Source organism: Bos indicus x Bos taurus, chromosome 5 (genome assembly GCF_003369695.1).
Source record: "Bos indicus x Bos taurus breed Angus x Brahman F1 hybrid chromosome 5, Bos_hybrid_MaternalHap_v2.0, whole genome shotgun sequence".
Lineage (NCBI taxonomy): Eukaryota > Metazoa > Chordata > Mammalia > Artiodactyla > Bovidae > Bos > Bos indicus x Bos taurus.
The window spans coordinates 63,286,443-63,300,769 of NC_040080.1; the positions used below are offsets into that span (position 1 = coordinate 63,286,443).

Here is a 14,327-nt window from a genome sequence, read left to right on the forward strand (position 1 = left end):
ATGAAAAATGTGTCCTTTATTTTTACTCAAAAGCTGAAGGAATTTCTTGGCCAACCCAATAAAAAGCCAACACAAAGGAGAGGAGGCTGAAGTCAGAGAACCCCACGTGCAGATATTTCTAATGAAATAGATGACACTCAATAATATTTTTGTTTTTATTTTACAAAACATGCAGTTTAAAACAAGAATTTTAAAAAAATAGCAAGAAAACAAAACTTGGGACAGGAGAGTGGATGGAAGACAGGTTTCTCAGCTGTCAGCAGGAGTGAAGCCAGCAGCCAAGCTTTGTCTAGGACTCAAAGGCCCTTTTGGCAATGATGATGTTGGCAACACTGGTTTGCTGGGACCACCAGACTCTAAATGCTGGCCCCTCTGGGCAACCCTCAAGCAGCCAGACTTAGGCTAGGTCTTGAGTTTCTGTTGTATCCTATCAGTGTCTGGGACTTCAGTAGGAACTGAGCGTTTTGGTTCCAGGAGCTTCTTTACCTGTATATTAATTACCCAGGATAATTATTAAGAACACGAATTACTTTCTATCTGGGTCAATTCCAGGCTGTTTCTGGCCCACTATTTTGCAAAGGATGAAAAAGTAATCTGGCTCCTAGACCTTCTGCAACAATCCTGCTGCATTCCAGTTCTATTAATAGCACCATCTGTAGACCCTGAGCAAGTCCAATTCTGGGAGTATACAGGGTATAGCCAACTTGAGAACTCATCTCCCAGTTCTGGGCCACAGAACACTAAAGGGAGGGAGCTGTTCATTGGGAGAGCATGAGGTCAGAGTGCCAGCACTGAAGAGAAGACAGCTGCATCTGTCAGAGACAAAACCAAGAGCATTGACTCCTAAGGTGAGTCAGGAGAAAAAGCACCTGGGACATTTCTTATGAAGGAAAAATGCAGGAGAAAAAAAGGCATGGACCTCCCCCAAACTTTTTAGAATTGGGAAAGAGAAGGTTAGGACCAATAGAGAGCTTCAATAATAAAACTGATTTCTGATTTCACTGAATATTGGAAGGAATAAGTGCTTTGTAAACCGTTAAGTGCTTTCTATTACAAACAGAAGGCTGGCGTGGTACTGTTTTAACATCACCATTGTTCTTATTTGGCAAAGGAAAAAAACAGCAACCCACTCTAGTATTCTTGCCTGAGAATCCCATGGACAGAGGAGCCTGGCAGGCTACAGTCCATGGGGTTGAAAAGACTCGGACATGACTGAGCGACTTCACTTTCACTTTCATTGTTCTTATTATGGTGGCTATAATCTTCACAACCCACCCAGGCCAGTTTCCCCTGTCCCGTCCCAGGCCTTACTCTTGGGACTTGTCTGGCCCTCAGGCTCAGGCACCTTCCAGTCCATCTTTCGACCTTTCTCGTAAAGGCTCTTGAGAACTTTGTGGAAGGACTCAGGCTCAGTGCCATTTTTGCTTAGTTCCAGATACTTTCGGTAAAGCTGAAGGGCTGTGCGGGCATCCTCAATACTGTCATGGGTCTCCCCTTGAATCTTCAGGTCTAGGGGAAGCAGAGGTGGAATAGTTTGGGACCTAGTAAAGGAAGGTAAGAATATGTCCTCTACTCACATCCCCACTCTCAATAAACAAAAAATCCCTGACTGCCGTTAAGGGAAAGAGCCAAACACCATCCCTAGTGCACAAAAGGGATACTGAAGCTAATTAAATCCACCTGTAACTCTCACCAGTAATTTAGGGTTATCCCTATTCCCCTTGGCCTCTCACACATTTTCATGCTGTTGTTCCACACAAGGATGTACAAGGCAGAGGAACTCACCTAGAAAGTACCAAGCAAGGAATCGCAGGGAAATCATTCGTTTCCGGGGCATGTGAAATAGATAAACAGTGTCAAGGACTTGGTCCTTGGGCACCTGCCAGGGATAAAACAGTGGGATACTGAGTGCAGGGGATCCATAATTTCCCATTTTCCCAAAACACAATGTATACCCTGGGGGGCCCACACAAAGAAAGACTCTTAAAAGAGCCCTGCCCAAACCATGAGGTTGATGACCCGGAAGTCCTTTTGCAGACCGTGACCCACAAACTTGACTCCAATGTCTATGAGAAAACGAAGCTTTAAGTAGGTAGACTTTAGAGTTGTGAGGTGCTTAGAGGAAATCTTGGCATCAAGGTCTCCTGGCTTTATCCCTGAGTACTGAGTCAAGTAATCCACCACCTAGGGATACAGAAAAGGTCAAGTCACACAAGAAGCGAAATGCACAGTTCCCCCTGCCATTCGTCCCCAGGTTCTAGGACCTTCTGTAGAAGCACAGGTCTGTCACATTTGCACATCCACATCCTAATACCTGCTCCTGGGTAGAGATGTAGTCATCAATGAAGGGGATACCCTCATTGGGTCCCTGGCCCCTAACGCAGGTAATCCTCGCCACTGACATCTGGCTTGGCTTGATGGTAGACTTGGTGCCATCACTGCGCAGCTCTGCTTCTTCCTATATAAGAGTTCATAAGGAAACCAGAAAAATGCTTGTGACTCCTGATATCCCCAGAGTTATGTTCTAACATCCCACTCTTTTGGTCTTGGTTACCTCATTAAGGGTGACAAACTCAGCGTCCAGGCCCACCAAGTCCCCAACCTGTGGCATCTCATTCAGCATCAGGGGAATAAAAGTAGTATGTGTTTTCCGCTGCTTCCGTGCTAATGAGGCTTCAGCCAGCAGAACACTTGCCTCAATAGGATTCTTAACTGGAGGGGAGAATCCAGAAGACAGATGGCTGCGGAGAGGGAAGTGACCAGGGGAGGGAAACCAGAGTGGCTGACTACAGACTGGGTCTACACTGTGATCCCAGTAATCGAAGCATGTGACTAAAAAGATCATGTCTGATGAACAGAACAGGCCAACAAACAGGTCAAATCAGAAAATTATCAAGAAATATGCTAAGAAAAAAAAAAAAAACAGAAAGGAGTGAGATTTTCACTTTGGACTTTACCTTAGAAAATCCAGAATTAAAAAAAAAGAAAGTCTAGAATAATATAGTTTATTACCACACACACACAAAAGAAGAGATCCTTACTTGGAGATAAGCTCAAAATCATAACCTTAGCCATTTTCAGATATCACCCCTCATCACCTGTTCCCATTACACCCTCAGGATCCCCAGCTTCTAAATTTAAGGCCTGATGAGCAGAATCACTCTACTGTCCCTGGAAATACTAACACTGGTTGCCAATCCTAATAAGCTGTTTTCCAGATCTCTTCCTGAAGATGAATCTTATTGCTCACACCCTTGGGTCTATGCTATACTACTTACTGTTCAGGTTGTATTTGGAATTAAGATTCCTTTTGATGTAATAAAGGATAGCAGGCACTTTCCAATTCATGTCAAACTGCACAGCTTCATGCTATAAAAGAAAAAGCACCTAATGGTCGACATATACGCCTTTCTTCCCCTTTATCCCAAGTCAGAGAGAAGGACTCAGGTGCTATATTTAGCTTTGCTAATGCTTTTTACTACTGAGGACCCATCCCTCCTCCTGAATCTGCCTGGCATTCTCTTGGGTACTGAGGATGAGGATGCCAGGGAAAGGGGAGATGCAAGGGGGAATGGAATGTGTTACAACTAACCTTATCGATAGGTTCAATGAGAAAGTCGTTGAAGAGATACCACTGCTGGTGGGTAACACCCTGTGGAGATACAGAGGATGCCAAAGTGATGGCTAGAGCATTCTGGCTCAGACTCAAGATAAGGACAGAACTGGGATTCCACTGTGGCTACCACCAGGAATATTCCTGCCCTGTATTACCTCACTCACCTCCTTGCGCTGGTGGTAGGTCTCTCCAACTTTGATGTGAGCCACCAGGCTGCCCCCTGTGCGTGAGTCCAGGATGTGTACCACAGTTGCCATCAAGTCATACACATAGACACCATGCTCTTCCTCTGCCCTGGCTGGGCCCCACTGTGAGGGGGGTACCCAGGCTGCTAAGCTAAGTTTAAGGGTGGGGAAGGAAGGGGAATGGGGATAGAGGACAGGGAGCTTGGGGGATGGGGATAGGGGACCAGGTTGGGTTCTTTCCATCCTAGCCCAACTATGACTCCCAGCACTGAACTGAGTCACTCTACAAAAGCCCATAGCTGGTGAATACTAGGCCTTATTCTCTTTTTCCCCCTATACTAAGGGAAACTAAAAGTTCCACCTTTCCCTTGCCCTGCTTCTGCCCCATCTCTCCCTTTTGTTTTTTGGTCATGCCACAAGGCTTATGGGATTTTAGTTTCCTGACCAGGGAATTGAACCCAGGGCCCCCGGCAGTGAAAGCACCGAGTCCTAACCACTGGACCACCAGGGAATTTCCCAACCTTCTTTCCCTTATTCCCCCTCCTCTTCCCAGTTTTTCAACAACCTGCATCTCATCCCCATCAGTCCAATTGCAAACATCCAGCCCTTTGTTCTTGGTCATCTTCATTTGAATGGAGAAAGGAAGCCAGACATTCTTCAACTCCTCAATGGAGGGACACATCAGCATGCCCTCTGGACTGCCTAGTTCCTTCCTATCAGGACAGGAGAATTGGAAATTTGTTCTAAGGAGATCTGACCAGTGACAAGAGGGGCCACTGGGTAGTTCAATCCTTTGACCACTCTACAGACAATACCTACCAATCAGCCAAAGCAAACTCCTTATTCTTGGAGATTTCCCCACTATGCTTCTTTATTGCCATCTTGAAGGCAACCTGCACACAAGGAGAAAACATCCAGTTCCTCGGAGAACATGAATCATATATGGAGGTTAAAAGAGGAAGAAAACTAAAAAGTACTCCTAGCACCCTATTTCCAACCTAAGTCCTGACCTCAGCCTGCATCCTCCAGAAATCAGCTTCTTTCAAACTGTTCACCTCACAGTTGATGACAAGAATATCTGGCAGATGGCGGATGTTGCGGGTCTGGATCTGAGAGAATGAAACAAACAAGGAATGGCAGGAGGCCCACTGGGAAAGAAACCTGGACGGGAACAGTTTAGGCCTGGATCTGCTTCCTCCAACTGGGGTTCTTCCCACCCACTAGAGATCTCTGGATGGTGGTGCTGACCTAGTCTGTCCCAGATGAGACCACAGCTGAGTCCCCCATGTGGCAGGACTCTGGCCCAGGGCAAGCGCCACTCACCGTGGGCTGGTACTTTTCACAGTTGTCACACCAGGCCTGTGTATTCTGCTCCAGGCAGATGCTTCGCTTCAACACCTGAGCAAAGTCACAGTTCTTCCCGGTTTTATCTGAGGGGAAACTGGATGCTTCACTCCAGGTCCTCCCTATCCCCACCATGAACCCCCCAACACCCTTCTCCTTGATGTTTCAGGACACCTGGGGGAGCACCCCCCCACCCCGGCTGCAGGGTATACCACTGTTGCTACCCTCAGGGTAAGAGAGCGTGAAGAGCAGTGTGGATGAGGCTCGCACGGTCTCACTGCCACAGCGGCAGAGGCTGCAATTTTCCATCTCACAGCTGAACAGCTGCCCAATGACAGAGTCCCCCGATGAGCAAAAGCTGCTAAGAGTGGACAGGGCAAGATATGCACACTGAGGGAGTCAGGACACCCTTTTAGTCACAGAGGGGCCTGCCGTGGTGACTTTAACTATTCCATACCTGCCTCCAGCACCTCGGTAAGCCTGGGGTACTTCCAGCTCCTGCAAATCTTGATGAAGTTGCGTGAGAATGAAACGGTTCCACCTCTGAATGAGCCTGGCCAGGTTGCCCTTGCCCGAAGCCTCATCTGAGTCAGCCAAAATCAGACCAAGGGCTGAGGCCTCAGGAATGGTGCGGAATGCTCGAAGAAAATTACTGCCCTGGAATCCAGGAAGTGTGTCGGTGGAAAAGGGTTATTTCCTCTTCTGTGATTACTGGCAAGAGTGATGACCCTGCTTACTATCCCCCTCCTTTCCCCTTTTATTGTCCCAGGTCTCCAGGCACTGACCTGACAGGGGTCGCCTCGGGAGAGGTCCAACATGTGGAAGAGGAAGCCCAGCTCGCAGGCCAGGCAGAACTCCTTCTGGCAAAGGTGGTTCTGGATTAGACAGCGCACAGGCTCCAGGAAATAGAGCACCTGGAGGGAAGAGCAGGAGATCTGATGCGGACAACTGGCACAGGGAGAAGGAGCGGTGGGAAGGCTAAGAGATGGTGGAGAACACAAAGCTTGAGTCCACTGAAGAAGAGGAGCTCATGGGGGACTTGCAGGCTGTGGGGCAAGAAAGAATGGCAGAGGAGACTATAGTGGACTTGGCCACTTGGTTAGGGAGACCTGGAAAAAGAGGGGTTGAGGGGCCCAGAGAGAAGAAAAGCAGTAGCCATCTTCCAGTCGTGGGAATACCCAGCCTTACCTGGATCATGCAGTTACAGTAGGCATTGGGGATGTGGGGCTCCAATCCAGCAAACAGCGTCTTATTGTAGTGCTTGAAGTCAAAGTCCTCCAGCCCTAGCTTGGAGTATTTGATGGTCACCTGAGGCAGAAATAGTCTGAGCAAGATGAAGATGTCCTCAGAGCCCCCTAAATCTCTGCAGTAACCATAACCTTCCCCCAGACCCTTCCCAAGTCCAGAGGGATAGGCAAAGGCTTCTTGAATGAGCCCTTCAATCCTTTCTCCGATGACCACCTTTCCCAGGAACCTGCCCCCACATCCCAGAGGGCCCCTTCCTTGGTATCCCCCAGCACCTTGCGGTACTTCTTAGAGACCATGTGGAGATGTGGCTCCTCTTCCCGCCCTATTGGTGACTCAGTGACCTGGCTGAAGCTGTCAAATTCACTGTCAGACTCCTTGAGTCGGTAAGGAATCTAGGGTTTTTAAAAAGAGGTACCCTTGTTGGATGTATAATGATCTTTGGTCCCGCCTACCTTTTACTCCAACACTGAAGCAATCACCAAGTCCCGAACCTAATAATTTCATGGGGTTTTCGGCATCCACCGCTGCCTTTTCATTCCCACTGCCATCACCCTACCTCATCACAGCTGGACGATACCGATGCTTCCACAGTGGGTCCCCCACCCCAATCCACTCAGTCCAGCACACCGCCACCGAGCTAACCCCCACAGCATGGCCTTTTTGGTGCACTGCTTCCGCTGTACACTGGTACGCACAAGGTTTCACAACCAGGCCCGTTCAAAACTTCATTTCTCATTGATTCCCAACACTAACAGCCGGTCCAACATGGTCCCTGTCAGTTAGACCTCCTGAGACCTCTACTAACACTGTTCTCTCATCCTGAAAGGCTCCCCTTACTATCTACTTACCCGTCTTTCATCCTTCCAGCTCAACACCCACCTCGTGGAGTATGCCCTTTCTGACCAGTCTAGCCTCTGACCAGAGTACCCTTTTCTCTCTAAACAGCTCTAACACTGACTGCTTCTAACATTCCTTTAGCATTTAATGATAAAGCATAAATAACTTCTGCCATGGATAGGTCTTATCTTCAACAACCAAACACTAAAGCTCTAAAGAGCAAGGACCCTATCTCTTATGTATCTGAACCCTAACACCTAGTATAATACTTCCAATTTAGTAGGCTTCAAAAACCTTTGTTGACTGACTAAAAACAAAAACTAGGGAGAATTACTAAAGACAAAGGAGAAACACCAATGGGCTGGGGCGGGGGCTGACCCTCTCCCCTCTGAACAAACCTGATTTCGCAGCCTGGTGCGGGGATTGGGTGCATAGCCGATGAAGCCCACCTTCTTCATGGTGCGCAGAATCTCTGCATCCACAGGCGGTGCTCGCCTATAATGTAGTATAGTTCTAGGGCTTGAAGACTGTGGTGTCTGCCCATCCAATTCCCAATCCCCAAGGGACCAGAAAAAAAAATACTAAGAGTAGACAACAATCAGGAAAGAAGGAGAATAATAACAGGGCTTGCCGAGACTCCTGGTATCTTGGCCCTTTCCCCCTCCCTCCTTTTGGCCCAGATGGGAGGTACAACCTGGGAGCTGGAGCAGAGTTGGCAGCAGGCCAGTCAGAGAGAAGCGTGTCAGTGGTGAGCGGGACAGGGATGAGGGAAAGAGGCAGTAGGTCCTGGCTCCAGTCCAGAGGCGGCAGTGAGTCCACGAGACAGGGCAAAGCAAACTCGGTCTCACGGGAGTACGGGTTGAAGGAAGGCTCAGGGGAATCAGTCCAGAGGTGCACACAGCCCTCAGAATCCCCAAAAGCGAGGGCCTGCTTGCTGGCTGACACATCAAACGTCATTAGCAGAGGTCCCACAGGATTCACATGAAAGATGTCTGCTGGGTTGGCCAGGCCTGTGGGCTCACAAAACTGGCACTGCCCTAGGAGGGAGGAGGAAGCCCACTGAGCCCTGGAAGGTGAAAGGGAGCCATCTTGTTATGCCCTTCCTACTCTCTTCCCCTGGTTCAAGAAAAGATGGGCCCCAAATCCATGCCTAGAGATAAGAGGAAATACCATCTGGTGCCTCCCATAAATCACAAGGAGGTTTGCTACCCACTGGAGACCAGTTCTCTAGTTGTCTGCCTGCTCTACCTGTATTTTTTGCATATGTGCTCTTCACATCCAGGGAGAAAATAAAAGCTCTAATCTCTTACCAAACCTAAGTGAGACCCTGAGACCCCTTAGAAAGGTTACTTTTTTCACAGCAAAAAAATTTCAGGGAGTACACTCCTTCTTGCTCCTAGATCCCCTCTTTCATTCATCGACTCTTATCCCATCCTATGTCCCCTTCATACCTGACTGGGAGATGATAGCAAGACGAGAAGTATATGTAGGGATGAAGCGTAAGAAGGCAGGATCCACGTGAACTTGAAGTGGTGTGATGGCACGCATCATGCGTAGATCATAAACTTTGAGGAAACGGTCACAGGCCAGACCAGTAAGGCGGCTGGAGAAGCCACAGGTGGCCAGCAGGTTGCCATGCACGTCAAAATCTGACAGGCTCCCTGAGAAGGCATCAAACTCATGTTCCACCTTAAAAGTACGGAGATCTCGCAGAGAAACCTGAAGAAGAGAGATCTTCGTTATCTGCCAGCACTGTTATCAGGAATAGGACCCACCATCTGCCTAACCCTGTGAGGCCCCTGCCAAAAGAACTAAGGCTCTACAATGTGTGTGTGCCAAGTCGCTGCAGTCAGCCCAACTCTATGTGAGCCCTGCCAGGCTCCTCTGTCCATGGGATTCTCCAGGCAAGAATGCTGGAGTGGGGTGCCATGCCCTCCTCCAGGGGATCTTTCTGACCCAGGGATCGAACCCACATCTCTTATGTCTCCTGCACTGGCAGGCAGGTTCTATACCACTAGCACCACAATACAGGCAATTAAAGCACAAAAAAAAAGCAAAAAGAGAAGCCAAGATCTGGAAGGGACCCCAAAGAGAACTTGTTTACCCTTTTGCCTCTAAGATACCCCACTTACCACAGAAAATATCAGGCTCAAAGATAATCTCATAGTATAACATGGCTGAGTAGGAACTCAATTCACTCCTCCCACCTCCTCAACTACTGAGCCCCAGAATTGAGTAAAAAACAGAGCCCAATCACATATCTGGTGAAACAGAGCCCCAAGGTGGGAGGAAAAATGGAACTTAGTCATTCACCTTGCCAGATGTGTGGCCACAGAAGAAGAAGCGATTCGTCTGTCTCATGATAGTGACTCCAGGTGTCTCAACTGTGTACTGTGAGGGAAGCGGGAGAAACCGGTGAGAATGATTCTTCCCACAGACCAAAGGAACAGAAAGGTCATATGAGCATCATAGGCATTTCCAGTTTATACTGCCCCCAATAACCTCAGGCCCTGCCTGCGTCCCACTTGTACCTTCTGAGTCTCCTGGACAGTGTTCAGGTCAATCTCTAATATGTGGTTCTGCAGCCCACCAATGAGCAGAGTGCTGCTGTCAGTCAGCAACAGGCTGTGCATATCTTCACTCTCATCCAGCCTGTGGGAGATGAAAAGCTCAGGGGCCAGGGTTTCCAAAGTTTCCAATCCTTTACCCTTCCCACTCTGTAAGGGATCCCCTTCCCCAGTCCAGAGGTAAGAAGCCACTTACAGGTAATCAAATATAATGAGGCCCCCTCGGGCCATATACTTGAGGTTGTTCTTGGTAAGAAAAAGGATGCCATTCTCCAGGCTCTGGATCTGGCGGATGTCGTCACTGCCATTGACCTGAAATGATGAGTAGCGCTCCAAAGTTGGGCCGAAAAATGATGTGGCATGGCCCTGTAGTGGATGAGAAGATGAGAGACACCCTGACTGGAGCGGCAAGGCTATCCCAGATACAAATCAGAGAACTAGACATTGCTCAGTTTTTCCTCCATTCTTGCCTGGCCTTTCTGGCTGGCAGTGACTAAGGCATAAAGCTGGGCACCAATCTTATATAATATGATACAGTATCTTTAAATATAAAGATATTTATATGTTATGATAAAAACACTGAGAATACTATCTTATGTTCATTTAATACTTCACAAAGTACTTTTATAAACTCTACCTCATTTTATCCTCACAATGACCCTGCTGAAAAGGTAATGCCTCAGTTTGTTAGAACAGTACTCAGAAGGTTAGGGACACAGGTCCAATCCTCCACTGGCCAGGTGGCAGTCTTGTGTCCCACAGTCAAGTCCTCATCTCCACAAGCCATCTGGGAAATGTGTACTGTGGGTCACAGGCTAGAACAGAGAGACTGAAACTCATGCCACCCTTGGCTCCTATGACATCATCCACTCCTGGTTTCTCTCCTGACTCTTAGCTCATATCTTCTCCTTATGTGCAACCCTTATGACCACTCTTGAAACGTGACTATTCCAAGCCCACCATCTTCTCACCCTACTTGTCTTCCTAATTTTACCCACTCTTAAGGTTTAAACATTCAGCTTAAACCGGATTTTTTCCCCTAGCCCAGACCATTGCCTCAAGTTTCAGACTTGTACATCCAAATACCTACCACATGCCTCTCTTTAGCTATTCCATGAGAACACAAACTCATTACATCCTAAAGAAAACTCACCATTTTCCCCCATTTCAATTCTTCTTAACTGTATTCCCTATGGTACCATGATCTACCCAGTGGAGTAAGTCACTGGTAGTCGACTTAAATTTAACTTCCTAAATACTTGCCAAATCTGTTCTGACATATAAATCTCTATAGTGCTTCATTCAGGGCTTCATCACATTTTAGGTGAACTACTACAAAATTCTGTGCACTCACCTCATGGAGTCCTATCCCATCCTCCTTAAATCAAACTCTATACTGCTACTTAAGCACTCCACCTAAGATGCAAACTGGACCTTGTCATTCTGGATAAAAACCTTTAGTGAACTAAAGAATCAAGTCCAAGCTCTTTTAACAGAGCTTATAAGGCTTTCCAGACTGTCCTCCCACAGACAACTGCATGGTTCCTTCCCTTCCTTCCAGGGAGATTAGAATGGACATCCTGGCCTGCATCCAGGTCTCCACTCAAGTGTGCCTTTATCGGAAAGCCCTTCCCTTGACCATATATCTAAAACAGCAATACCTCACATCTTTCAATACCTCAACCCCCTAACTCCACGGTACTTTTCTTATGGATTCTATTTTTCTTAAGGATATGTCATAAATATATTTCTGTTGCCTTTTAAAATGCTTATTCAAAACTGAGACTTCAGAACAAGGTCTGGCACCTAAAAGGTGCTCAAAAACATTGGCTGAAGAGAAGTCTTTAACTCTTCAGCTTCATCTTCCATTCCAGTAAACCCTACCTGCTTGTAGTTCCTGCACTGTGCAATCACCAAGCTGTGTACTAGCTTGGGAATCATTGTTTATTCCATTGCTTTTCCCAAAACGGAATTTCCCCCTTTTTCATCTGGCTCCTACGCATCTCTCAAGACTGAGCTCAGGTGTCACTTCCTTCTGGAGATCCTCTAATTCTCTTCTTTGCTCACCAACATCCAGTACGTATTTTCACACTGGCATTTATTAAGTTCATATCCCAAATTCATAATTATTAAGTTAAACACTTTTTAGTTTCTTTTAAAATGCCATAAAATTTAAAAAAATAAAAAATAAAATAAAATGCCATAAAATTACATTCATATACTTGGGTTTTTTCCTTCATTGTCCTGTGACCTCCTTGAGGGCAAAGATTATGTTTTATTAAGCTTTATTCCCTGAGCCTAGTCTAGCAGTAGACAGTGCCTACTGAAATGAATGTATTACCAAAAAATTCACTCTTTCCAACAGAAAAACAATTCACATCCTATGGAAAGTAAATAAACCATGGACACCATGTTATTTCTTCCAAAATCTTTGGGCTCCCGAGTATATTGGCAATATGGATACATTTTTAAAAATGAACAATGATAACTGCTCCTGGAGAGATTAAAGTCAGCCAAAGACAAAATGATTCCATGTAATATGTGCAGAAACAGTAGTTAAACATTCTGTAATTAGGGAATTCCCTGCCTGTCCAGTGGTTAGGACTCCATGCTTTCACTGCCCAGGCCCGGGTTTGATCTCTGGTCAGGGGTACTAAGATCCCCAAAGCGGCTGGCATGGTCAAAAAGAAAACATCCTATAATTATAAAAATGGAAAACAGAGGAAGAGCATTAGAGACTGTATTCAGATGGCTATAGACTAACTGAATGCGTAGTTATCAAGATTAATCAAAGCATGGAATGGACAAATTGTGGAAGAAGTGGGATACCTTCTGAATAAGAACACCGATGTAATCCATCTCTACATTCTATGACTCCCTCCTTCTCCCTCCCCTCCCTTCCTCTTGGCTTGATTTAGAAACCCAGCTAACTCCATCACCTCAACTCAGTTCTGGCTCCCTGCAAAGCAGTTGTTCTTGGGCTAAAACCAGGTAAGAGACCCCCAATATCTCCTTTCAGCCCTTTCAAAGGGGTACAGTTCTTACCCCATGGCTTCCCACCCACAGCATCTCCTCGTGCAAGTCAAAGTGGGAGACGGAGACAGGCACACCCACTTCAGCCACCACACTGTGCAACTCAGAGTAGACACCTTCCATTATGTGCACTGACTCCTGGACTGGAAGAGCCTCTAGGGCCACTCCCTCCGGGTCCAGCTCCACGTTCTGTAGCAGACTCGGGTTCAGGTGGGCATCCAGGACAGGATCCAGGGCAGAATGCATGGCCGGGGCATACTCTGCAAGTCCAGGGTCCAGACCCTCGAAGTTCATGATGGTGATGATGACGATAGCAGCAGACTGACCCGTGTCACACACCCTCCCTTGCCACAGCCCCTTTGGATGCCTGACCCAATCAGCAGGACATCACTGGACCTAGAATGGACATCCTGACCTGCAAAGGGAAAGAGGGAGCTAAGTCACGGGTAGGCCCAGGTACTTGTATTGAGTGTGTTCTAGGTTTTACTGGCAGGACGGAGACAAGGCAGGCAGAAGATGTAAGAATACAAGGCAGGGGATGAAACAGGCAGGAAGGTAATCGGCACTGGGGTAGAGGTGGGAGAAGGTGTTGTCCCTTGCTCTTCTCCTCTAAGGTACTCTGAACTCCCAGGACCCCACTAGTTAACTTAATCCCTGACTTCCTTTTCACCCTCCTTCAGGGCTGCTCACTTGCCTGGTTCATCCCTGAACCATCAATGTCAGGAGCAGCAACTGTGGGGGTAGGGGTTAGGTAGAGGTGGGTAAAGTGCTTGTTTCCCAGAATTAGGGATAGGGGTAGACGGTTGAAAGGGCAGAACAAGGTAAGTCAGTTTCCCAGAATCCTCTGCAATGCTACCCAGGATTCGCTAGGGGAAAATAAGACTGGCCAGTTACCCACAGTTGGGGCGGGGGGTAGGGGGACGTGAAGGAAATAACTAGTTACCCAGAATTCTCTGGGGGAACCAGAAAAATCAATTACCCATAATTCTCCCTCGGCGGCGGGGAGGGGAGGGATTAGGGCAGGGGTCAGATGTGTTCCTGGGATGCTTACGGGGATTAGGTCATTACCAAGATTTCTCCATGGCGGATATTTTGGAGCGCGTGGAATTAAAACGAGTAGGGGGAGAGCAAGCGCCGTCAGCTCCGCGGGAAATTCCAGTTTCCCCACTTCTCCCCCGCGCCTCAGGTTCAACCAAACTCTACGACGGAAACGGCGTGCACTCCCAGTCTCAGCTTCCAATTAGGAAGGGCGAGAGGCTTACCTTAGCCAATCGGGAGCAGCCAGGTACAGCCGGACCCGCGAGAAGACGTGTGACGCGCGAGCTGAGCAAAACAAGACCTACGGGGCGCGGATAGGGACAAACGGAGTCAGAACCTTGTCCCAGTTCGGTGGTGGTAGAGTAACCGTTGTCTTATTTAAGCCTTCTTTAAAAGAAATTAGAAAGCCCCAGGCTTGGAGCCCGAACTTTCAAGCTCTGTATATCTCCAGACTAGAGT

General features: G+C 47.5%; 1 protein-coding gene across 6 annotated transcripts; it reads right to left on the reverse strand.

The window, feature by feature from the left end:
• Positions 1-141: 141 nt before the first annotated feature.
• On the reverse strand, positions 142-14,043 carry PAN2 (poly(A) specific ribonuclease subunit PAN2). 6 transcript variants are annotated; one of them, XM_027542219.1, is made up of 26 exons: positions 13,899-14,042; positions 12,843-13,245; positions 9,994-10,163; positions 9,762-9,882; positions 9,544-9,621; positions 8,682-8,949; positions 7,925-8,267; positions 7,629-7,725; positions 6,666-6,785; positions 6,334-6,453; positions 5,931-6,059; positions 5,603-5,802; positions 5,370-5,503; positions 5,125-5,231; positions 4,812-4,910; positions 4,621-4,694; positions 4,367-4,514; positions 3,781-3,924; positions 3,593-3,652; positions 3,279-3,369; positions 2,555-2,712; positions 2,315-2,458; positions 2,005-2,184; positions 1,786-1,879; positions 1,312-1,509; positions 142-812 (listed from the first exon to the last, which is right to left on the reverse strand). In XM_027542219.1, exons 2-26 carry the CDS (start codon positions 13,122-13,124, stop codon positions 778-780), a joined length of 3,594 nt encoding a protein of 1,197 aa, XP_027398020.1. In that variant the 5' UTR covers positions 13,125-13,245; positions 13,899-14,042; the 3' UTR covers positions 142-777. The 6 variants fall into 6 exon arrangements, with proteins under 6 accessions (XP_027398020.1, XP_027398018.1, XP_027398016.1 ...); XM_027542217.1 differs by having other exon boundaries at positions 3,772-3,924; XM_027542215.1 differs by having other exon boundaries at positions 3,772-3,924; positions 5,370-5,506.
• Between the last annotated feature and the right edge of the window lie 284 nt (positions 14,044-14,327).

Excerpts from the sequence above, each read along its gene's own strand:
- PAN2 (XM_027542215.1), bottom strand. The coding sequence starts at position 13,124 with ATGAACTTCGAGGGTCTGGACCCTGGACTTGCAGAGTATGCCCCGGCC. Across the intron at positions 5,507-5,602 it reads TACCGAGGTGCTGGAGGCAG|CAGCTTTTGCTCATCGGGGG; the intron begins GTATGGAATAGT and ends GTCCACTCTTAG. Across the intron at positions 5,232-5,369 it reads CACGCTCTCTTACCCTGAGG|ATAAAACCGGGAAGAACTGT; the intron begins GTAGCAACAGTG and ends GTTTCCCCTCAG.